At 41.1% G+C, this 26,116-nt stretch overlaps 1 protein-coding gene across 4 annotated transcripts in view; it reads right to left on the bottom strand.

The window, feature by feature from the left end:
- Window positions 1-26,116, bottom strand: part of ROBO1 (roundabout guidance receptor 1) — a 1,129,598-nt gene that overhangs the window by 375,778 nt on the left and 727,704 nt on the right. For all 4 annotated transcript variants that reach the window (XM_019528741.1, XM_019528738.1, XM_019528739.1 and 1 more), the window contains one exon: window positions 8,116-8,442. In XM_019528741.1, the coding sequence (XP_019384286.1) occupies window positions 8,116-8,442 (327 nt within the window). The remainder of the gene's footprint in view (window positions 1-8,115; window positions 8,443-26,116) is intronic.

Raw genomic sequence — 26,116 nt, 5'->3', positions numbered from 1 at the left:
AGGAAATCACTTAGCAACAAATTAAAATTGATATGCCTCTCTAAAGTTTCCCATAGGTCTTTTCAAGGGCAAGTTGTTGAACATCAATATGATCATCCTGAGATAAATAATGGTTAAAAAATGCAAACTTAACAAGAATAGAGTTCCACTCACCTCTAGCAATTTGTTTTCTTTAGCCTTGCTTTGAGGAATACCTCCGGGTTAAAAAAAAAAGACAAAAGACTTCCTCCAACTATTTCCTTCTACCTATCCCCTCCTTCATCAGAAAAAGGCTGGCACACTATCCTGTTTCTGAAATTAGGTTGGAAGTTGCATAGCACTTAAGTGGCTTAAATTCAAAAAAGCTCTGTAGCCAAGTTGGTCACCCATTCTTTCCTGCTTACACCTCATCATGCAAGTAAGACTTGCCGGTACCGTTAGGAAGCTTTGGCATATAGATGTCTTGTGGTCTAAGGAGTCCATGAAAGACAACTATGATCAATCAAAGTATAACAGAACACACACAATTCAAAGGGGTCCACACCTACATTTGAATTTTTTTAGGGGTCTGCAAATGAAAAAAGGTTGAAAACCACTGCTTTGTGTTCTCTCTTGGAATTCCTTACATTATTTGGTATCTGAGTGATATTATGCTGTCTAATTTTTTCTGATTCTATTGGACTAAAAAAATTCTGCCCAGAACAGATAAGCAGCAATTACCTCCGCAGTGTTCACTTAATTCTCTTAGAATGGTCTTGCCCAGACAATCTACCACTCAGAAGAGTGGTATATAAAAAGTGGATACTGAACTGCAATGAACTTAAATTTTTAATCCGTGTGATATTGATCCATTTAACTATTTCTTCCATTTTGTACCATTTTTCATGTCCTAATGCCAAGTTCTGTTTCCAATCCCAATATCAGAATCCTGAGTTAAACCCTAGAGATGAAGAGAAGCCCATGACTCATACAGCACATATTGTGTAATATGTTTAAACCTCAAATGTATGAGCAGTTTCCAGCCTCAAAAGCCTTTACTGTCTCCATCTAAGGTCTTTCTATTCACTAATAATGCCACTGGGCTTGTGATCTATCACGAGCTTGAAATTATCCACACCCTGCAACTGTTTTCGAACTGCAGACATGATCACCATGTCTCTGTTTCGGGGATATATCTGGCCTTGATACTTGAAACCTAGCTAGATACTAGCTTCCAATCTTCCTCAGATACTCAAGACGATACCATTTACTGAGATTATGAAATGCCCGTAATGGATACGAGGTCAAGAGTGTCAGTAAATGTACAGTCTCTTTCATGTATTTTTCTAGTTATACAAAGTTTTAGGCAATTTACTTAGAGGTTGCGTATTTGATGAAAATAAAATGCAACTTTGCCATTAAATTATCATATTAAATAACTGCATCCATCTGAATACATCTTTATACAATAGCAGCCCCATTACAGCAATGACTTCTTAAGAATCTGCACTCAGTTTCACTTCCCCATGGGTAAATTATTGTGTTGAGATGCATTTTGTAACCCTCTTTGCTAAGGTTTGTTTCAATTCAGAATCTGATTAAGTGCTCCTTCCATTTTGGTCACTGCACACAGTAAGCAACTAAAACTAAAATTGTGGATTGAGAGCTGGTTAAAATACAGGAAGCTAAAGGGTAGGGCTAAATAGTAAAGGATGGAAAGAGGTCCAATATGGGGTCTTGCAGTGATCTGTGCTGGGTCCAATTTTCTTCAACAGTTTCATCAACGATTTGGAAATGGGGGGGAGGAGTGCACAGTCCATGTTCATAGATGATACCAAAGTATTCCAGGTAGTCAAATCCCAAACTGATGGAGAGGAGCTGATAAACTTCAGTGCTGACAAATGCAAAATAATGCAAATGGGGAAAAGCAGCTTCAACTACATGTACACAATGCTGGCTTCTGAACTAGGTGTTACTACTCAGGAAAAAGGTCTTCACTGGAGATAGCCCTCTAAAAACATATGCTCAGTGTGCATGGACAGCCAAAAAGCCAGTAAAATAGCAGGCATCATTAAGAAGGGAACTTAAAACAAAACAGAGAACACCATTAACGCCACTATATAAATCCATCGCGGTGTACCCACATCTTGAATACTGAATGCAGTTCTGATCCCCACATCTCAAAAAGGATGTAGCAGAATTAGTAAAGGTACAACAAAGAACACAAAAATGGTTAGTTGCATGGAGCAGATGCCATTCCAAAATAGACTAAAAAAGTCTAGGACTCTTCAAGTTTTGAAAGGAGAAGGCTGATGGACGATATGAGAGAGGTATATAAAATCATGAAGAGTGTGGACAAAGTGACCAGGGAACAGTTATTCACCAAGTTCCAGAACAACATAATTGGAGGGCACCCACTGAAACCAGAAGAAAACAGGTTTGAAGCTAAGAGAAAATACTTTTTATGCAATGCATAGCTAACTTGTGGAATGCACTGCTGCTGGAAGTGATAGAGGCAGATAGCATAGCCAGGTTCAAAAGGAAACTAGACAAATTCATGGATGACTGATCCAATAATAGCTGTTGAACAGAATAGTTGGAGATATTCCTTCTGTCATCTCTAAATCAATAAATCTAGGTGCCAAGGAGGGTAACAAATAGAGGATATATCACTCTAGAGATATCAAGTTCAGTACTCTCCCTCCAAAGCATCTACTACTACCATTGTCAGAGACAGGATACAAGAGATGGACCACTGGACTGACCAGTATAGCACTTATGTTCTCATGTAAAATGGTTTGAAAAGGGATTTTTTTTGTTTGTGGGACACCGTATCATGCAACAACAATGAATTAATTACAGAAAGTTAATTTTTCTGAAATGAACTAAACTAGAAACATTACTACAAGAAGGAAAATAAAAATCAGCAGTGATGTTACAATCCATTTGCAGTCAGCTTCTGTCTTAAACCATTCTTACTCATTTCCTAATTGTTTTCCATTAGACATTTAAAGGAATTGTACTCATGTTCACAGATGTACCGAAAAAAGAAAGCCAACTTCACCATGAAGATATGATATCAAACTTAAGGCATAAGCCCTAACATTAAAGTAAATATTGAAACAAACAAAAAAACCCACACACAGACACCAAGGCATTACTCTTGAGTTTATAAAACATTGGGGAAGTTGCTATTTTGGGGTGGGGGGGGCAGGGGGAGGAAGAGGAGGGAAAAAGTAAAAAGTTACCAATGCTGATTTCTTATGAAGCTTTTCCAGCTCAGAATGCAAATGTTGCATTTTGAGCTGCCTTATAAAAAAAAAAAACTTCTTAAAAGATCAGTTAATAAATAATGATGCCATAAAAGCAATGTAGTTTTGCTTCATGTTGCAGCAATTTAGAGAGCAAGAAGGCTCAACAAGACTCTCCCCAAAGTCAATTTATCCTGCTGATTATACTAAAAAAAAGGGCTAATGTGTCAGTCACTCATTCACCAGTAGGAAGTAACAGGTAGACAGCCTGCAAGTCTCATCCAAAGTGTTCATTCATTTCAGGTACAGATTTGAAGCAGTGCTGCTATCCAAAATCCGTTAAGATTGAATATTCATCAGATGACCCCCCAGATGCTCATCTATCTTCATGTGTGAACAGCTGAAAGTTATGTTTACTGCTTTTCTTCTTAGCAATCAAAGCTATGTATTCAAAAACTCATTTTGAAGTAACACCTCCAAAATAATTGCTGTAAGGGGACATGAGTGTTTTAGAAATACAGATTATATGGAGTCCTCTGGTTATTCTTCAAGTTAAAACCATGCCATGGAATTATTCTCAAGCAAGCCATCATGGCATGGTATCACCTGGATTCTTGCTATACAGGTTCTCATATGGCTCTAAATTAAAAACAAATGGGTTAGCAAAACTTAACAGGTTTACTCAATACAAGAATCTTAGCTGCACAATGCTAAATGGCATGCAGTTAAAGACAATGATTAATTTACCTTCATGAAAAATAAATTTTCTTCAATTTAAGAACATGTTTGCAAAACCCACATGTTGAAAAGGAAATCTGTACAGGATTAAAAGAGTTTGAGGATTAAAGTTATCATGGAGCATTAATGGCAAACAGGCCATTTGAAAATGAAGATGCACCAATCCAGTGAACATTCCAGCACTTCATTCGATTTTCCTTAATATCCTCAGAATGAAACAAACTAAAAGGTGTCAACTGTACAGTATTACCACCCTTGCTTACTGATAAAACTATTAACACCCTTAGTGGCTGATAAAAGCTGCTCAGTTTGGAAACCATCTTTATTCTCCTAGAGATTTTCAAGATGTCACATGCCAAACAAAAGATCTGCTGGTCCTCAGAGAAGTTTCAGGAACTCAACTGCTTAAAACAGCTACAGTATACTTCTCATCTCTCAGTAATTTTTATCACATCTCCAAATCGGCTTTTGCCTCTCTCAAATGACAAACAATCTTTGTTTCTAAGTTGTTTAGGTGATGGCCAGATTCCTGTCTAGACCACTTAGTGGAGGAGCAAACAGTGATCAATTTTGTATTCGTACCTGTAAAAACTGACATTTATAATGAAAATTACCCAGTTTAGTTTTGACAGGGACATGCCCATTATCACATTCTTTAGGACCTTTCACCACCAGGGAATGTGTCACTGGTAGGTAATTGTAATCTGAAACCAGTTACATTCCTCAAAAACAAAACATGGAGCTAATTTAAGTAGGTCTCCAGTGAGCAAAAGACAGAGTTCAGGAAGTCAAGAAAAAAGAGGCAAACAGCCAGTTTGACATCTCTGAAGGTGGACTGGTTACTCTTGTCTCATTATCTCATCACCCTCACTGTTTAGAAGTTTCATTCTTCTGTGAGTTAAGTTTAAAGGTATGCAAGAAGGTTTCATCTCCGAAAGTTTATAGAAACAATGGCATACACAAAAATTAAGTTAAAATAAAATAAATAAACAAACAAAACTACATTCCTTTATTCATATATTAGCTGCTTTGTAATTCAGTGTCCCAAATAACTACCAAAAAGCAGATTTAAAGAGACCCTGGTGCAAATAATGCCAAGGACAAGCAGCTACATTAAAGGACTGACTTTAAAGCGTTCTGAGATGCAAAAGATTGGAGTGAGGATAACCACTTCCGTGATTCAATTTACTGAAGATAACAAATGGTTATTAGTGCTGGATCAATGACATTCATTGAAGGCCACATGGTTACTGCTAGCTAAGAGACACACCTCAGTGGAGGACAACTGAAGAGCCAGCATACTCCAGACTGAATGGCATGTCTAAGCCCCTTCAGTAGGCTCACTGGGGAGTGGAAAGGAGAGAATAAATAACCCTTTACTGCTGTTAACTCATGTTTTATCTATTCTGTGAATACATGAAGGATTTCAACCCCTGGGGTTGTTTCAATGCAACACACATTTTAAATGTACTTTAAATGTGTATAATTTTACTATTGCACATTTTATAAGTTTGTATTTAGCTTTGTAGCTCTTATAAATTTGTATTTAACCCTAGCTTACTCTTTTTGTAACTGGAGAGTCTCCAAAGCTTAAATGCATCATAATACAAAGAAAAGAATAAACGACAGGCCAAGTGCTTGTAAAGAAAATAAATTCCCTTGACTAAACTACTGCGAAAACATAAATGTGACAGCAACTTATGTAATGATTTGTTTTTAGTGTTGATTACATGTGGAATTAAACTATTTCTTAACCCGAAGACAAATGTACGAATTCACTGGGTGCTAAAAGAGTTAAATTTAACTGAGGTCAGCACCACCAAAAGTGATGGGGAAAAAAAATGTAGCAATCAATTCCTTTATAAAAATGGCACAGTATTGCCTCAGATTCGAGCTATTTCCAGTTACACCTAGCAGTTACAGTGCATAAAAAGCTTTTGTTTCTTAGTTTTAAATGTCTTCCTGTTAAACTGACTGTGTAACATTAAAATATAACCAAATGAATACTCTAAAATGATCTTTTGCATTTCCTAAATGAATACCAAATAAAGGCAATTTTATTATGTAAACATGCAAAGATTAAACCTAAATGTAAGGGTTTTAAAAGTAGCAATTGTGTATTGTAATACTGTGGTGTATCAAAGAGAAGCTAATCAAAACAATATTTTCTCTCTGGCCACTATGAATCCAACTGTAGTTCATAATGATAATAGCATTATATCTATGTTTCACAGATGTTAAATTTAATGTAAATTTATTCCAGTAGCCTTCAATTATTTCCTTGTTTCACAGCGTATCTTGTTCTTCACCTTTAAACACTATTTGAAATGCTTTGCTCTTTTCTGTATTTCCACATTGTTGCTTTTTCTGCTGAAAACCTTTTAATGCAAAATTTATCAGCATAAAATTAAAGCCATGCATTACTACAATTCATTGCTATAAATCTTATTTCCTAACACATATCAGCATTTTTTCCTCGTAAGAGTGTAGGATTCAACCTGAAAAATAATCAAGTCCCTTCTAACTTTACTCACATTTCACAACCCTGAGAGTAGTCATCAATACGAGTGTGGTTTTCAATTGAGTTAGCAACTTAATACTGTACTATTGCTGTGGCAAACATTTGAAACTCTGTTAGAAGATACTTGTCTTTTATCCTGATTTTGAGTATTGCTCAGACGTGAAAAACCTTGTGGTTGTATTAATGTTTTGCATACACATCCAGACCCTGTCGCTAAGACTCTCATTGTAATCTAATCAAGCTGACCTGAGACAGGGGTCACAAACACATTTAGAAACAGACAAGCGAGTTGGCAGAACGCACGCTGAACCAACCAATTTAAACGTATCTCAAGTTCCTTGCCTTTCCATGGGAAACTGGGAGGCAAATATGTAAGTTTTTAAATATACAAGATACAACAGTCTTGAACAATGTACATTTTAAGAAATTGTTAATAAACATTCCAACATACGTTGCCAATCAAATAAATTGTGAATTGAATGCCTCACCCAACCAAATCCTTAAAACATATGGAGAATTTATAACTGTGTTATATAATAAATAGGTAGCATTAACCTAAAAACAGATTATTTTAAACTTCGGTAATACACTCCAACCTATTGCTACTAGAGAGTTCCACAAGGATCTAAAAACAAATGCATATTAAATCCATTTCAAGAGTTTTGGATTAGGTACCGAGATAAATTCTCATCTTTCCATAGGAAGGGAATTCAGATGGGCACCCAGTAGATTAATCCATTTCAAAATCATCTATCCACTATAAAAATCAAGACTTTATGAGCACAGGGCATGCTTTGTACTTCAGAAAGTACTCAGATAATAATCATTGTAGTGCACCAATTACAACAAGAAATCACAGCCTTTAGCAAAGCATCATTTGCAGTGCCGTGCATGCAACATCAAATACGAGGAGAAAACAGGCACAGTAGGGCCAAAAGTATGGCTCTCCAGGATGCTTTCAATAATTTCTTTCTAGGGGCAGGTGGTGGGGAAGAAAATCAGGACTCTCATTTCGGTTCCTTCTGGTGTATAATTTTAAGTATCCAAATTTGAAATTTTTCACCTCAACACAAAAGTCTTAAGGCTCTCAAATAAAGCAGAGTTTCAAAATCATGCCCAAAGAGACAAGGGGATGAAAATCTCTCTCTGCTCCTCTCTTTGAACATATACCTACTATTAGACAAGGGTTAGTATATGGGCCACCTACCAGCACTCTAGTTAGAGAAACACAAGTTTTTTTTTACACCCACTCCTGCTCATCATTTTTCTGCAATGTTTATGCACACCATTTAGCAACTGTGCTCTGCTGGACTAAACCCTAGTTCTAATACTATTAGCAGTGACCAGCATTTGATATGGTCTATAGTGAGAAAGAGGATCAATAATCTTTAAATCAAGTACGCAGCGTTCCACAGACACAATATCTAGGACCTCACAGAAAAATAAACATTCATTTAGCCAAAGTAATTAGTTTCCTAAAATAATAGGTAGGCATCTTATGGTACTTGTGCTTAATGGTATAGAATGGTTTCTTTCTCTGTCTTTCAGACAGTATTCTTGGAAAGAGCCAAAGGTTTTGCTCTTAAACATGTCTACAGTAATATACAGCTGCAAAACCACTGATAGAAGGTGAGAAATTTTACTTACTTGCTACTTCCAGAGATGCATTATGACTCACAGCTTCTCCAAGGTAATTCCTTGCTACACAAACATAGACCCCTTCATCCGGTCTACTCTTGCGACCATGTACTATACGTAAGAAAAATAAAGATCCGCTGGGCAGCAACATCCGATGGGAGCGAGGATCATCTTTGTCAGTTTCCACTCTTTCACCCCCTTTATACCATTCAATAGTTGGGGTTGGCCTTCCTTCGGCTTTACAGTTCAAAGTTGCTGGTTCTCCTTTTGAAACAATGAGATCAGATGGGTGCTCAACAATTCGAGGAGGGAAATCCTCTTGACGAAGACGGGAGCCTATAAAATAAAGGAACGATAAAGGTTTTGCTCAAATGGTCTTGCATTATCACCATATTTTATAACAGAACATGACACCTAATCCATAGTTGCCTGGTGCTCTTACAAAGCCTGCTATTAAAAAAAAAAGCCACATAATCCTTCAGGTTTGGTGCGTTTTTTTATTGTTTGATATCTACACTCACAGCAAGGCACGGGGCTACAGCCTGGCCAAACCAGCTCCAGGCAAGACCCACCTCCATGACCCAGGACGAAGAACCCAGCGCAGGAGGGAGCAACACGCCACTATGGCTGCCAAGGTGAGGTACCCCCTGCCCACTGCTGCCACAGCCCTTGCTCAGAGCTGGTTGGGACAGGCTGCAGCCCAATGCCTGTTCTGAGCACAGAAATCTGTGGGGCATATGTACACTCCCTCACCCCCCACATCATCTATGCCTACACTCCATCTATTCCACACACTCACCATCTTCCTCACACAATGGGTGGGTTGGCCTGGGAGAGTGTGGGTAAGGAGTGAAGGGCACTGGCAGGGCCAGGGGGCTGAGAGTAAGGAGCACTGGCAAGGATTGGGGGACTGTGGTTTTGGGAGTGAGGGACAATGGTAATGGCAGGGGCAGGGCATCAACATATCAAGGCTGCAAGTGCCACAAAGCAGCTGTAGAACACACAGGTACTGGTGAGTGAAGGGGAGCACTAATTTTCTATGGTAAAAAACCAAAATTAAATGCCAAAATATATAAGTATTTAGAATGTATTTTATTATAATGACTGAGGCACTGGTAGGCTTCCAAACCAAATCGCTTTACAATTGTAAAGATATCAATTAAAACATTGCGTTTAACTGATACCTACTACCGTGGCGTTTCATTTTAGTTGTGGAAAACCGTGGATTTGTGGGGGGAGGGTTAAAATCGGAGAATTTTGGATTTTTGAAACTCAGAAAACCAAGATTCCTGGTAATCAGTTATAATAGTAAAGCCATTCATTATACCATTGATATTTTCTTTTGTTCTTGTCTATCAGCCCCCACAAAACTAATCCATCATCTGTGGTAAAACAATTCAAAAAGGGAAGTATGAAGTACCTCTTTCGGAACAGGAAGACCTAATTCAAACCCTCACCATACAATTTCATATTATATATGGATTGTAGGAGGATTGTGGGCTTAACTGCAAGATCGTTAGGTAGATATGAAGCTGGCTTTAGGGCAGGACCCAAGGAGTCCTAATGAACAGATCTGTGTCATCTTGGCAAGAAGTAGCCAGTGGTGTCCCACAGGTGTCAGTGCTTGGTCCAGTACTTTTCAACATCTTTATCAATGATTTGGATGTGGGGGCAAAGAGCTCGCTGGCCAAGTTCACAGATGATGCCAGCTTCACAGACGACACCAAGTTCTGGGAAAACATGACCACGCTTAATGACAGGCTACATCTATCTATCTATCTATCTAGAGACAGAGAAAGAGACAGAGGCAAGTTGGAACCTGATGAAGTTCAACATTGAGAAATGTAAAGTGCTCCACTTGGGGTGGAACAACCCCCTATGCACCTACAGCCTCAGCAGTGCCAAATTGACTAGCACGATCAGTGAAAGGGACCTGGGGGTAATAATAGCCCACAGTATGAATATGAATATGTAGCCAGCAGGACAAATAATATTCTGGCATGCATCAATCGATGCATCTCTAGCAAAACCAAAGAAGTGATTCTTTCACTGTACCCAGCATTAGTGAGACCACTGCTGGAGTACTGCATCCAGTTCTGGGCACCACACTTTAACAAGGATGTGGTAAAGCTTGAAAGAGTCCAGAGAAGAGCCACCCGTATGATCAGAGACTTGCACGGCAAGCCATACGATGAAAGGCTGCAGGCCCCAGGACTGTTCAGCCTGAAGAAAAGAAGGCTGAGAGAAGACCTGGTAGTAGCTTACTGCTAGGCTAGCGGAATACAATCAAAGTCTCAGTGAGCATCTGTTCACCAGGGCACCCTTAGGGAAAACCATAAGTAATGGCCACAAACTCCCGGAAGACATTTTCAGACTCAACATTACAAAAAATTTCTTCACACTCAGGGTGTCCAGACTATGGAATAAGCTCTCTCCAGGTGGTGCAATTGCCTACCCTGGAAATCTTCAAGAGGAGACTGGATGGTCACCTTCCTGGGGTCACCTGACCCCGTCATCTTTCCTGCTTGGTGCAGCAGGCTGGACCCAATGATCTTCCAAGGTCCCTTCCAATCTATGAATCAATATGCTAACAGGGAGCAAATATAACAATGTGTTGGACTGATATATTCCATAGGAAAACTGGACAACATAAGCTAGGCAGCCTGACAAAACACACATTCATTAAGCAATTTGGAGTATGGGTTTTTTAAATTTATGATACATTTTATCTCCTTACAATGTCCTTTTTTTCCCCTATTACTTCTTTTTCTTTTATTTATATGAATGCTTATCTTAGTGAAAATGTCTTTGGTAAATATCCTGACAGTTAAAATAGAAAATGCCAAAAGTTTCTAATAGCATTTGTAATGTGTGTTTTGCACAGCTGTAAAGCAAAATATAGAAATCATAAAAGATTCAGAAGAATCTTATTCAGAGCAGGTCAGAAGGCATTAAAATGGTATGGAAAAATGGGAAGAGGAGGAGGACCTCAGAGAGAATGCTGTTTTTGATGCAGACTTACAAATTAGTGCAACATGTAGAATTTACATGTAATGTTATTTCATATTCCCCTCACCATAAGCCAAGTAGTGCAAGTTAAATTTCACACTAATCAGCCAATAGTATGCACGTAAACCTCAGTCTCTGGGCCAAGGGCTGGCCTGTTTGTACTCTATGTAATACTAACATATAGTTTTATCTGAACTCTAGTAATCAGTAAGCATATACATCTGTTGAACCACTAATAAACAGTATCTTGCGGTCCTCTGTTGAAAGGTACTTGAAATAGCACTAGATTTATAGACATACCATAAATATGTGCACTTAAATATTCCTGATGAATTTAACATTAATGTAATATTTTGAGTCTATATATGCCCAAAAACCACAGCTAGAAAAAAAAAAGATCTGTGTTCTACTTGCTTACTTCTGCAGCCCCTCATTTCTGTCTTGGCAACAGAGATTCCCAAACCTATAGGAGATGCACAAACCAAAACCTCAGCCATAAAAAATAAGAACAGAATTAATTTTGCATTTAGTTTTTATATGATAAGCCTATGTGTAGGGGAGTTTTGTCATATTTTTAAGGAATGAAAGTGGGAATGCAAGAATTCAGGAGTTTCCTGGTTTATCTCAAACCTGCGCTGCTGAATACACTTTAGGACAGGGATGCTTAACCTCTGGCCCACAGGCTAGATCCAGTTATAGAGCTAGGTCATCTAGCCCACATAATAGGTCTGAAAATTTGGCACTGAGGGGAGCAATGACAGCATTTATTGCCAATCCTCTACTGCCCAATTTCCAGACCTAAGGGGAGCCCTACAGGCTAGATAGCATGCCTCTGCATACCAAATCAGCCACCGACAGGGAAGCATGAACTGGAAAATCCAGGTCCATCGGGTCCAATCCTAGAAGCGTAAAACGGGATCAGGGTGTTATGGACTATCTGGGCCTCATGAGACAGGACCCATCATGTGGGCTCTGATCTCGACAACATCAAGCAGAATCTGGACACATATGGCCTAATCCAGGTGGCGCAAGGCAGGATATGGTGCACTAGGCTACCAACACCATAATCTGGTTCAAGGACTCTCCCCCAGGCAACTCATTCACCTCATAAGGCCTGAAGGTTGAACACCACTGTTTTAGAATACTATTATCTAGTAATAGTAAGGGGTCGGTACATAGGTGACCACCCGGGGCACATGGTCAGAATGGTGCCACACACAGACGCACACGAGAAGCCTGCACTCACACCCCATCCTGCCCTGCATAGCTAATCTCCACCCTGCCTGCCTAGCACTCCAATGCCACTCTGACTGCCTGCCACACTGCCTATAGCAATACCACTGACTTGGGGAGTAAGTACCAGGGGGACTGCAACAGGGGTGGGGCACCAAAATACAAGTTCACCCAGGGTGCCATTTTCCTTAAGGGCAGCTCTGAGGCTAGGTCCTGGGACCAGCATTGCTCAATATCTTTAGCAATGATCTTGAAGATGGGATGGAGTGTACCCTCAGCAAGTCAACAGACAACAACAACAAGCTGAGGGGAGTAACGGATACATTGGAGGGTAGGAATAAGATTCAGAGAGACCTAGACAAATTGGAGGATTGGACCAAAAAGGAATCTAATGAGATTCAACAAGGACAAGTGCAAAGTCCTGCACTTAGGACAGAATAATCCCATGCACCAGTACAGGCTGGAGGATGAGTGGCTGGGCAGCAGCTCTGCAGAAAAGGACCTGGGGGTTACAGTGGACAATAACCTGAGTGAGTCAATAGCACGCCCTTGTTACAAAGAAGGCTAACAGCATACTGGGCTGCATTGGTAGGAGTGCTCACAACAGATAGAGGGAAATGATGATCCCCCTCTACTCAGCACTGGTGAGGCCACACTGAAATACTGTGTTCAATTTTGGGTACCCCACTACAGGAAGGATGTGGAAAAGTTGCAGAGAGTTCAGCAGAGGGCAACAAAAATGGTTTGGGGGCTGGGGCACATGACTTCTGAGGAGAGACTGAGAGAACTTGGTGTATTTAGTCTGCAGAAAAGAAGACTGAAGGAGGATTTAATAGCAGTCTCCAACTACCTGGTGGGTGGTTCCAAAGGAAATGGAGCTGGGCTCTTCCCAGTGGTGGGAGATGACAGGAGCAAGGGTCTCTAGTTGCAGCAAGGGAGGTTTAGATGAGTTGGTACTAAGAAGAACTTACTCACTAGGAGGGTAGTAAAATACTGGAACAGGTTACCCAGAGCGGTTGTGAAAATCTCCATTCTTAGAGGTTTTAAAGACCCAGCTAAACAAAGCCTTGGCTGGGAAGACAGTTGAGGATGGTCCTGCTTTGAGCAGGGGGTTGAACTAGATGCCCTCCTGAGGTCCCTTCTGAACCCTTATTTTCTATGATTCTATTCTATGTTGCAACTATCTGACCCAGAGCAGAGTCCTCAGACAATATAGGTTAAGGTGGTCTTAAAAACCTTTGGGCACAGACTGAAGTGACAATTTTCACCAAATCTGGCTACAGAAAGTGGTCTATAGCTGTGACCAAACACAAGCGCATGGATGCAGACCACTTCAAAAATGGATGATTGGGTGAAAAACCGAACACTCACTGAATGAGGGGTCACACACAGACTCTTCAAAACAGAGCGTCTTCTGTAACTTCCGTCTGTGCTGCCTGCCCTCAAACTGTTTTCAGAATGGGAGGGGGGAAGGGAGCACAAGGAGTTCCATATGGGAGGGTTTCAGCCTCCCCCTTCTCCCCCCAGTCCCCAAGGTGGAAGCGCTCCAGTTCACCCACCCCATCCTCCTGTGCTAGCTGGGGAAGCCCTAAAATGAGCTTCCTCCACTCCCATTCAGAAAATTTTTCAGCCTAACAGGGGGAGTTCCTAGGAGAAATTGGCTGCAGCCAGGACCTAGATTCCTCCCCCTGGAACCAAGAGTGAACTTCTGTTTGTTCCAAGGGATTGCTGCGACTCAGAACAGTTCCTGCAAAGCCTTCTCAGTTACAGCGGGAACTGCCCTTCTGTCTGCACCTCTTATACCAGAAAAATTCAGGACTGTTCTAGGAGACTGGAATAACCCCATATTGAGCAATTTAGAGCTGCTTAAAGGCCATAACAGCACACACAGTCTGTGCTGTGCTGTACCCCACCCTTGCTCCCTTTCCTGGACTCAGCTCTGTCACGTCCTCTCAGGAAGCATTTGTGAAGAAAACACTGGAAGATATATTTGCAGCTCTCTTTCCCCAATCCAAAATGAGGGTCTTGTTATATTGCTAGACAGACGCAGCTTGAGCAGGTAGGGGTCCTTGCTTCTTTTTATCTGCATTTTGATCCTTATAAGAAAATAAATGGAAATAAAAAAATCAAAATGGATTAATTATAAAGCTTTCTGAACATACAAAAACACTACATGCTTAAACATGTTTGTTCTCAAAAATATTTAAGCACCGTTTGTAAAAGACAAAAGCTTCCACCCATTTTAGATGTGTTGCTTTTTTGACATTTCCTAGATTTTGCTAGCCAGCCAATATAAAACTGCACAAAACAGTATTCAATTTTCTCATCTCTTGCACTTAATTTGTAAAAAAATTTTAAAAAAAAATAAAGAAGCCTTCTTTCCATATTTTTGTGTCAATTTTCTATACTGCACTGCTTTCCAAATACTGTATACACAATGAAATAATAAAAGCTGTCCTCAAAGCTTCCTTGAAAATCCAGCCTCAGTTTCTCAAGAGGGAAAAAAAAAAAATCTTATATTAGTTTAACTTCCAAGGAAACTTCTGGAACATTCATACACTTTTTTGAACTTCTTTGATAGGTTACAGCAGAGAAGTTAAAGTGACAGAAGTGTCCATTAACAGATTTTTATCCTGGCATTTTATAAAGTAACCTTTCTCTAGAAAATTTCACAAAATTGCTTGAAGGAGAAAGGGACAAAAGTGACATTAGTTGACTGGTACACAGAGAGCATTAACAGCAAATTTAGTGACAACTGCCTGAGGGGATATAATGGCCATGACAACCAAGTTATAATCTTCCTGCATATCTACATGTTATTTTTTTTAATCTTTCTTTCCTTTTAGCCTTGTTATTTAAGCTCCATTTATGTTATATTGAGTAGAATCGGCTTCAATTATCAACATAACTCTTACAGTGGGCACCAATCCCGTAATTTTCTTGTCAAAAACCCATCCCACGAGGGATATTTGGTAAAAATAGAAGAACAGCACCTATTAGTTACACACCATAGAAAACTGTTAAATACAAAGTGAGCTAGATATTTTTCACCAAGACGAGACCTCTGTGTTAGAAAAACTAACTTATGTTCCCTGGTCTAGTACAATTCAAATCATTATAAGAAGTCAACAGGATGCTGCCTATCAGAATATGCCATATTGATTATTTCACGGTGCCCATTAAAGAAACAATGAAAAATCATGTAATTTTCCAGCTTTTTCGCTATTTCTGCAAGAATTCAGAGCTTGAAGAAAAATAGTGAAGGAGCTCAAGAAGGCTACATATATTTAGTTAAACTCTTAAGAGAAAGAACTGCCCATATTTCTTCCCAAAGCAACATCACCATGTTGATGCTGTATATGCATATGCAATAAAGCAAAATGCACTGGAAAAGGAGATACACCCAAGTCAATCTAATACCGTTTGCTACCAAAGCAATATAATATCATGTTAAATCCCCAAAATTACACCACACTATTGTGATGCTAAAAGTTTTTAACAACTTTGAAGCATGAAACTCAAATCAAATTTTTTTTTTAATTTCTAGGGAAAATTCTGAAACTTAAAATTAGGGCAAATAAGAAAGCTTTATTTCTTCTAACCAAAGATCAATTCAGTTAGCTACAGCAGTGGAGGCCAATCAGTCTGGCAGACGTGCCACAAATTAGCCCTACATCTTTCCCAATTGGCACTCCAATTCCCTTTTCACCTGCCCAATCTGCTGCTCTGCTTCCTATCCTATGCTTTCTGATCTGTTGCTCCAATTTTGCTTCCTACCCTACCAATGGGTGTTCTGTCTGTCCACTCCCTAATTTGCTACATGCACACATAGAGCCTGCTCATGACATTTGTGGCACACATACCACATGGTGGCCTAGCCGATCTACACCATAACCCATAAAAATTTCCTGATGTAACGGATCACTAGACTTTAGAAAAGTGTCTATAAAATTGTTCCTACTTGACTTCATCTCATTTTTCCCATGTCTAGATATAGACCAATCCAATGCAAATCAACACTGCAAGCCAGGCCAGCTAAGTTTATTCCAACTAACAAAGCTTAGGGCTTTTGCAGAGATACAAGCATATCCCTACATGTGACCATCATGAAACTCTCAAGGATACACCATGTAGAATTTCTGCGGTATTCTCTTTCACTCAAAATAGGGGATAAGGATTCTTCTATACACAGTCCTATGCTGTTAAAAAAAAAAAACACTGTCTACCATAATGCAGTTAGACAGGCCTATCAGGAAGAAAGGAATTCTCTACACATCTCAGATGACGCCAACTTGATTATTAATTCCATTTCAGTTAAAAATGCAGAGCCCTGGCAGACATGCATCATTTTACATGCATTTATGCAATGCAAAGATTAGTCCAGAGGTAAAAGCATCCTAACATGCTCATACACTCAGATCTTTAATATATTCACTCTGTCTTTACACAGAAAAGCCTGTATAGGATTTACTCTGTATTTTGTTACTAAACTGACTGTGCTCTGAACCTCTGCCCCCCTTTACACGTGCAGGTAAAGGGATAATGGGATCCAATGTGCGATTCAAACAATCACTCCTCCTGCCATGCTACATGTGTATGGCAGGAGGTGCAACTGGGGGATTGTGCATTAAATCCTACTGCATCTTATTGCTGATAGAGGGGAAGCTGACCCCAGACTCTCCCTGCACTGCACTAGCAAACTCCCATGGCTGGGAGCCCGACACACCCCAGTTGAGGGGCTCCTAGGCCCAGGAAAGTGGGGAAGTGAAACATCACCCCTGATATGTTCCTCCCACCCTGGCAGTTTCATACATCCCCAGAAAGGGAAGGGGAGGGGGTAGAAAATCACTAGGAGGCATGCTGCAGGGACCCAGCATCTGCAGCTGTGGGATTCTGGATCCTGGCATCTGCAGGGTGGTACAAGGACCCAGAGTCCACAGCTGATGGGGCTAAGGATCCCCAGCAGTTGTGGGAATTGCAGCCCAGGCTGGGCAAGGTGCACCTTTGCAGCTGGGAGCCCACACCTGACGGGGCTCCCAGTCACAGTGGAGATCCTGATGCGCATGCAAATTAAAGCTTGCTAGAAACCAACAATAAAGGCTGTACACATTTGCAGGCTCCAACTTTATAGCTGTCAGGAGTTTTTTACTATGTGATAAGTATTTTGCATGTGTAACTAGCCTCAATGTAACTGCACAATTACTAGTTAATTGTGCAATACCTGTAACATGTGGAGGGGGCCTTTTAGATACAGTGGGATATAAAATTAATAAATAAATACACCAATAAATCAACAAACAAACAATATTTGCATGTCACCCCCACCTAAGCATTACTATACTAGGATGTACTCCACCAAAGAAAATCAATAAAATTACTTCACAGGTCAACCTAATGTCTACTTTCAGAAATGAAGTGACTTTAATTATGATAAAGTTACAGACAATGCGGGTGTTTTCTCAATGTGAACATCTAGGCGTAGTGTTAAAGTAACGTTGTAGCCTTGATGTTCCAGAAAGTACGCGAGAGGTGTGACAGGTTAGCTGATCGTGATTTAGCCCAGGGGTTTTGAAAGGGTAAAAGATGATTGGAGGGCTTGGGATTCCCTTTCCCCACCAATCCGGCCCCAGAGACTCACCCTCCATGTCCCCTGATTGGCCCCTTGGGTCACCTGGAGGGGGATAAAAGGGGCAGCGCAGCTGTCTCGGGGACAGACCAGCAAGGGACCATCAGAAAGGAGTTTCAAAGAGCTGGGCCAGCGGGGCAGGAGCAGTTGCCCCAGAAGCACCTCAAGGAGTGGGACCTGCAGGCAGCAGCTGGACCCTCAGCAGCATGGCATATGGCCAACAGGAGAGGCTCCCTGCTGGGCTCCAGGATCCCCTGGGAGAGGCTGCAGCCAGCAGGAGAGGCTCCCCAGCTCCAGAAAGGATCTGAGCAGCAACCTGAGAGGTTCTCAGCTCTGCTTCCAGCTCCTCCAAAAACAGGTTAGGAAGTACGATGTGAGGCAGGGGCTCCGGGAAGGTCAAGACCCCTAGCAGCCTGGAGCAGTCCCAGCATTGGTGGCTGTGTGGTAGAGTTTCTGCCTACATGTGGGAGATACTAGTTCAAGTCCCAGCTGGGATGGCTTAGGGTGAGTGAACTGACAGAGAGAAGTTCTTGCTGCAGTAGAAAGGGGCCATTGTGTCCCCCCCCCCCTTCAGGTACGTACATTTCTCTTTCATTTCTGAATCATTTTCCATAAGCAAAAGTAAACTGCTTACTCCCTTGAAAAATCTCTCTTCATGCTGTTTCAAAGTGGAGACTGTAATTGGACATATTTAGGCTCAAATAAGATATCCGAACCAACTTTGTTTTGTACTTCAGTAGCCCATTTTAACCTCAGCAGGCTAGAGACAGGACTGAGTCAGTCTTGTGCTGTCAAAGGGACCACATTATATAACCTCTTCCATTAACTTGTTGAGCGTTCTCAACACCAGATTTTTTCCCCTTCTGCTTTCACAAGAAAGCTGACCTTGCTGTCTCAACAATTAAGTATCTTCTCCTAATTTCCACTTCAGATTTATTCATACTGCAGACTCCTGCTGTTCTTCTGCCAACACTGTCCTTTAACTTTTGGAACTCCCCGATACATTTGTTGACAGCAACCACAGCCCCTCTCAACCTCCGTTTCACTTCACTACATAAGCCAAGCTCTTTTAGTCTTCACTTGTATGATCAGCTCTCCATTCTCCTGGTCTTAGTATTACATACATACTCTGGCTTGAGTTAATCTTTTTTTCAATCTGTGCAATCCAAAATGTATATAGAAACTTTCAGCAAGCAAATTTAAAATATGCATCACTCATTACAAGTTCGAGGGGCACACAGAAAAGGTTTCTGCAAAATACTGGTAACCAGCAATATTTGTCACCTGAAGTAAACACGTCTGGGGAGTTGGGAGGTAAGTACAATCCCAGCTTATTATCACGTGAAAAAAAATAACTTCAGAAACATACATACACTCACACAAGCTATTTTTCTGGAATACTTTTTATCCTATGTAGCATAGCCCAGCTAAAACTATCTGCATTTCCCATCATGTATTTTCTGTTTAGAGAGCAATGACAGTCAACTGAAATTATTAAAAATACCACTATCAAGTGAAGCCTCAGCACCACCCTTCCCCAATTTGTTACTACCATGATTAAATAATCTACTTCGTTTTCATGTGTTCTTATTTCAAGAGTCTTCTTGCTCACTCCAAGTAAACTATTTCATGTCCAAATGTAATCTGTATATCTTGTAAGGGTGTCAGCCATTTTGAACAGCAACCATTCCAAAATGTCAGGACACTGTACTTTCCCATCTGCCACAGCTGACATTCAAATAATGAAGAAATATTTACCAAGCATAAACCTTCAGATTTTTCCAAAATAGTTGAGTAAGAACAGCGGCCACAGACATGGAACTATGTCTAGGCAGGAGTACAACTGAATGGAGGAACAGCCAAAGTGTGTGTGCAGAAACTGTATTTCTGAGGCTCTCTCTTATGGGAGCATTTTTCTTTGGACACACACAATATTACTTTCCAGAAAACTGAGCACTCAATTTAGCTGAAGATTTTATTTGTTGTGGCAACTGTCCACTAATTTATTTAAACTCAAACTACATAATTCAGATAGAGGATTACTGGCAATTATTATTTAATCACAATTCTGCTACTACTCCTATGAATATATTTTCTCTTGTACTCTGAACCACCCACAGGACAAAGCATTAAAAAAATAATAGATTCTTGTCACCTAGTGGATATCTTAATTAAAAGAACAGGCAATTCGATTAATATTACTAGTTACATTAGCCTATTGAAGCCCACCCAGCATGTCATACCTATTGGACACCATTTTTAAAATATGTTTAGTGACAGGTTGGTTTAACTACTTAGCTGGGAACAGGTCCAATTCTTCCCAATCTTCTAGAAATGTTAAAATATAGGGAAAAACACCTCCAAGTTTGACAAGAAGTTGGACTCTACAGCACTCTCATATCCACCAAACAATGCACTGTTGTCAAAATATTTTCCTTTTTCTGAGTGTTTAAAGAAAGAAGTCTTACTAGTCTGGTAGTAAGCAAAAAAAAAAAAGCTGAATTTCAACAGGTAGCCTGACCTGTTTTCTAGTCCCAAAAACTGGGTATTACTTAACTGTGGGTCCTGACATGTTTTTATCAAAAAGATTTTTTTTAAATTGGTGTTGCAATGTTTTGTCTTATGCAAATGTCAGCAGAAAGATATTCTTTCACCAATCTCGGTAATCAAAACATGATCCCTGATAGAGCAAGTAATTCCTTTTGAAAGATCTTGGATTAAACAGGAGGTTTAAGTTTATTGAAAGTAAAAGAAAATTCTGTTGTTTATGATATCTAAAGTTGGTTGAAGGAATTCTTGAAAAATCTTCCCTTTTAAAACATAAGCTCAAAAGTATATTGTAGTGCTAAGATGCTACGAGTGTAATTACATTTCTCTTTTGGCTAACACAATATCAGATGGGAAACCAATCATTTACTGTATATTTTAAGGCTGAAAAGTTAAACCAGTAACCACAGAGAATCTGAAGCTTTTCTGAAGCAAAAGGATTACAGGAAAAAAGACAAAAATACCCCCAAGCTCCAAATTCAGTTGGTCCTGCCTCAGAGTCCTGTACACCAAGAGAAACAGCAGCCCAGCAATTTAGGACTGGGGGAATTCATTTTGTACAGTATGATAAAAATACATTTTAACACTACTAGTTTCAGAACTGGCAATGAAAAAGTGTATAGGGAAGAGTAAAAGTATGCTACTGTGTACCTCTTTTCTGATCCCTAACTACATCATAGTTACTGCATACATATTTCAGTTTCATGTCAGCAAAATATAACCATAATTTGATCAAAATATACCATGTACATGCTTTAAAAATCATACTAAAATGCTTTAGTTTGAGATCTTAAATGCATCTGAAGTGTGTTCTATGTAACACATTTTTAAAAACTTTGACAAAAATGAGGCACATAGCAATAAATTTCAGCACAGCTCACACCAGAGTTTATTGCTCCCCCAGGTGCAGCGTTTATACTCGTACTGGGGACTGCAGCACGTTAAGTCAGGGCAGAGCAGCCTCGGCTGCCAGGAGAACCCGTGAGAAGTCAGCCTGCCAGCCTGCAGCTGCTCTGCCTCAGCTCAATGTGCTGCGGTGGGGCTAGCTTGGTGCGCTTGGGTGCTACACTGCAGGACTAGCCAGCAGGCAGTCCCTGCACTGTGATACTCTTGTGCCCCAGCCAGCTCTGGTCACTATCTGCATATGCATTTCAGCACACTAAACTCCACCATAGGATAGTACTTGTCCTAGACAATACTATCCCACAGTGGAATTAGTTAATAAGAGCACACGTGGAGGCAGTGAGGCTTTACTGCGGAGCTAATTAGTCAATTCCACAGCAGATAAAGATGCAGATGCATCCACTGAGTATTTGGTTTAAAATCTTAAAATAAAGGCTTATTCATTAGAAGAAATAAAAATCTGCTGATGCTTTGAAATGATCACTTTTCATTAAACGATTCAAAATGGTGGTCAGAGAATGTGTACTTGTCTTTCCTTAAGAGTAAGCAAAAATTACATTTTATCTACATTGTCTTCATCCCATGTCTAAAACCACTACTGAGAAGCATACTCTGTCAAGAAGCTGATGTTCAGAGAATGCCACATAGACACAAGGCAGGGTACCCACCTATGAGTGACCCTGAGCGTGAGCCAGGAATCATATCTGAGACAGAGTGCCTGAAAGCAGCTACAATGACAAAGGCTACACTGGTTTCCTGTACTTGCCACTCAGGCTAGGGACAGAAGTTGCACATAAAGTAGTGTAAGTGACTGTGAGGGAGAGAAGGAGCTTGCAGGCTCCGGGGCTGCACACCCAAGCGGGAGCTCGCGAGTCACGCGCTCACAGGCCCAAGACGCTGGGCGGGAATTCACCTTCCCCAGGTGTGTAGGAAAGGGCCCAGCATAAAAGAGCCAGTACTCCCAGGGCCGGCATAAAAGAGAGGCCGGGGATTGCCAGGGCAGAGGCGGAACTGGAAAGCGGCAGCCGCGGAGCTGAAGCCGGCCGGAGCACATTGCAGCGGATGCAAGCAGCTTTCAAACGCAGTAGGAGCCTTTGGGGAAAGGGAAAACCCCAGTGGGGCTCTTGAGCCCAGGCGGCTGGCCATGCGGGCCAGCAGACTGTTTTCGTTACCAGCCAGGAGCGGCTGAGACCCGGCGGGACCCGAGTACCATATGAACTCTAATATAAGGGCGCTCCTTGACTGTGGGCGCTGTAGCTCCGTTAATAGGGGCGGAGCGGCCCCAGGAAGCCTTAACTATAAACGGAGGGATCGAATAAGTCCTCCAAGAGAGCTCGGTGGGAGCCAGAGAGGGGGATGCAACCCCACGGCGGACAGGGGTATATCGGAGGTTGTCTGCAGAAGGCTGAAGCAGCCACCTCGATCCAGGGAACCCCTGGCCAGAGCATTTGTGTTAATCCATACATTTCTTTTCTGGACAATCTGAGTGATTTATTAAAACGTGGCTGGGCCAGATAGGCAGCCACCACCCGGTGGAACGGGCAAGGGTGTAGGGGTGGTGGAGCCCTCTTCAGCACGGGATGACACGCACCGGACCATCTGAATCAACTCTACTAACATCAAAGTTGTGGCAGGCAAGGCAAGCGCGTGTAAAACACCCAACTACAGGTGAGCGGAGACTTGGTGCCCAGTAAGCGGCCCCGACACAGGGAGGCGGTCGATGCCTTACCCTGACAGTGAACAGAAACTGGTTCAAATCTGTAACACAAGAAAAGTTCAGTACATATAAACTACGTTCAAAATGGCTACAACTGGTTAAAAAAATCTGGAGGGATGTAGCATCAGACTTTACTGAACGTCTATCTCAGATCCCAGTTAACTCACAGTCCCCCAATATCCCAGGATGCTTTGCATTTCCCCCACAAAGCTCCCCTGTCTCCTCCATGGGGTGGGCCAGCTAGCTTTGGCCCAAGCTGTCTACTTCAGCTGAGCAGGGAGGCATGCTCTAGCAGTCCCCCTCCCTACCAGCCCCCAAAAAAAAGAAAAAAGGAAGCTTCTGGCCTGGGCCACTGCAGGCATGTGGTTGCATTTCCAAAATCAAAAGTGAATGTCTGTTCACTTGCTTATCCGTTCAATCTACGTATCTTAGACTAACCTGTGAAGACTGAATTGATTGAGCCTCAGGTTTCTTGAGTGTCTGTACTTAGCCTCAGAGTGAGAAAGCTTCTTGATGACAGACCCAGGTTTGGCATTGAGGCAGTGTAGGTATACCCTTAATTGCGAGATAGGTTACATTTCCACCAGAAACTTGCTGTAGTCACATACATTACTGTAGGTTTGTAAAGCCTTAGCACAAAGATGCCATGACCTGGTTAGCTTTCAGGGTCTGCTAATGTTTAAATGTTAAATAAAAATAGTATTAATAATAATGAGCTAGGTTGCAGGCTAACATTTACTGAAAACAGAACCTGGTTAGAAAGTAAAGATTCGAATCAGAAGTGGGTAGTAGGTTTGCCTAGTCCAGTTAAGTTCATCCTCCCAACTGGGCAAACAGTATCTGAAAGTCTCTCACAGATATCAACATCTAGACCATAGGAAAGAAACTCATCTTCAAGGAAGAAAGCCAAAGTACAGCAAAGCCAGAGCAAAACCTTAGGCTGAAGTACCAACCCTATTTCTTTCCTTCACTTGGACAATCCACTTAATCCACTTTCAATTCAAGTCTAATCACAAAAACAAACCTCTTTAGATAAAGTTATCTACCTACCTACCTTCTGTAACTGACAGACAGACAGACAGACAGATAGACAGACCACACCAAAAGAAAGCAAATAAGCATGCTACATCTGCATGGCAATGGAAGAAGCTTTCTGTCCCCCTAGGACAGAATACTACATGGACAGGGTAGAAGAGCTGTTTATACATCAGTTCTATTTCCCTACACCACCACCTCCTCTCTGGATGCCTACATGGCTAAGAGTTTACTGCTACACATTCAGCCAAAGAGACCCTTTGTATCTCTTTTCAAGTAAACAAGAGAGTAGGGAGTGGCTGGTGCAACAATTCTTCAAGGAACCAAAAGTTTCTCGTTTTTCTCGTAGTAGCTCAAGGCAAAGCCCTCCAAGCTCTTAAGGCGGTCTTAAAGCAGTACTTCACAATGCAGATATTCAGTTTGATTCAGTGCCGTTCTTGATGCATTTCATGAAAATTACCATTTTGTTTTGTTTAAGTAATCACAAAGAATGCAGGATCGTGCAAATCATGTGGGTTTCAAAGATCAAATTATTTCAGTGGAGAGCAATTATTTCTTGTCACGAGTTCTTTGGCATTAGAAAGGAAGAGAAGAATTGATCTATCATTCCATAGTTTTAGAAGTGAAACATCTGCAAGATTCATAAAATTAATGTAGATTATGTTATGAAGGAAGTAGAGAGTCTACTGGTCAGTGCACCGGTAATGAGAAAGATGTTCATTACAGTAAATTAAAACAAACAGCATTTTCAGAAGTTTTATGGAATATTTTACTAGCGGTAAAAATGTTAGCTAATCACACCCTTGAGGATACATTTCAGAATGTTTCTGTGTTAGAATTCATATACTGTATGGCAAAAAAATTCAGCACTCATCATTGCATACTTAGTGTAGATAATTGCTTTTTTTGGTCTGAGGCCCATCACATTTTAATAGTGTGTTATGTAAAAAGATCAGACTTCTGAACTTCACAGTACAACAAAACAACACTTGTCTAATCCAGCAGTAATCAACTTCCAGCCCACGGGCCAAAACTGCTCACAGAGCCATGCCATCTGGCCCATGGGGCTTCCCACATGTTCAGAAATTTGACAGCAGTGGCAATTAATGCTGCACCTTCCCCCCAAATCCCCATCCCCAGTGCCAAATTTCCAAGTACTGTGGGCCATAGGACATGACCCTGTGTGCTGCATCAGGACAGCACACATTAGGGCAACAGACCCAATCTGGCATGCACACAGCCCAGCTGAGCTTGAAGTACCTCATGCAAGGATAGGACAGCATGCGTGGCTGGGGCTATGCACCAAATCATGGCCATGTGCCAACCCTGTGCTGATCAGGCCTATGGACTAATCCCATGCATCAGATCCAGCCCACAGACTAAAACTGCACCAAATGTCTGGCCCACAGCCTGGAAATGTTGGGCACTACTAATCTGTTCCACAGGTCATCTAAATCTGTTGTCCAGGGAACTGCCAAGTCTTCTCCCTATTCTACTATGTCTTTGCCTACCGACTGCCAGTTATTTAAATACATTTGTTGTACAACAGTTCAGAGAAGAAAAAAAACAACCCATGACTCTAGTATACCCTAAAAGATCTTAGGTTTCTTAAATTTACACTATAATTTGGGAATCTGCCCCACACCCAGATTTTTATGGAAGGAACACACTACAGGGATAACAACTAGAAGTGCACCAATACATTGGTCCAATATCAGACTGGCATCAATGTAAAGAAATTTAACTGCATCAGAAACTGGTTTTGCCTGATGTGGCCGATAAATACCCTGTATATGCGTGCAGCCATAACAGCACACAGGTGGCAAGGAGCACAGCCCAGCAGCTTGGAGAGCTGTATCCAGCTAATAAGTCTGTTATGCTGCAAGGAAAGAGGGGAGGGAAGGGGTGGGGGGCTGGGGCAGGCACTGCCCAGCAGGGGC

Source organism: Crocodylus porosus, unplaced genomic scaffold (genome assembly GCF_001723895.1).
Source record: "Crocodylus porosus isolate Cpor-Errol unplaced genomic scaffold, CroPor_comp1, whole genome shotgun sequence".
Lineage (NCBI taxonomy): Eukaryota > Metazoa > Chordata > Crocodylia > Crocodylidae > Crocodylus > Crocodylus porosus.
This window is presented reverse-complemented; position numbering and strand designations above follow the sequence as displayed.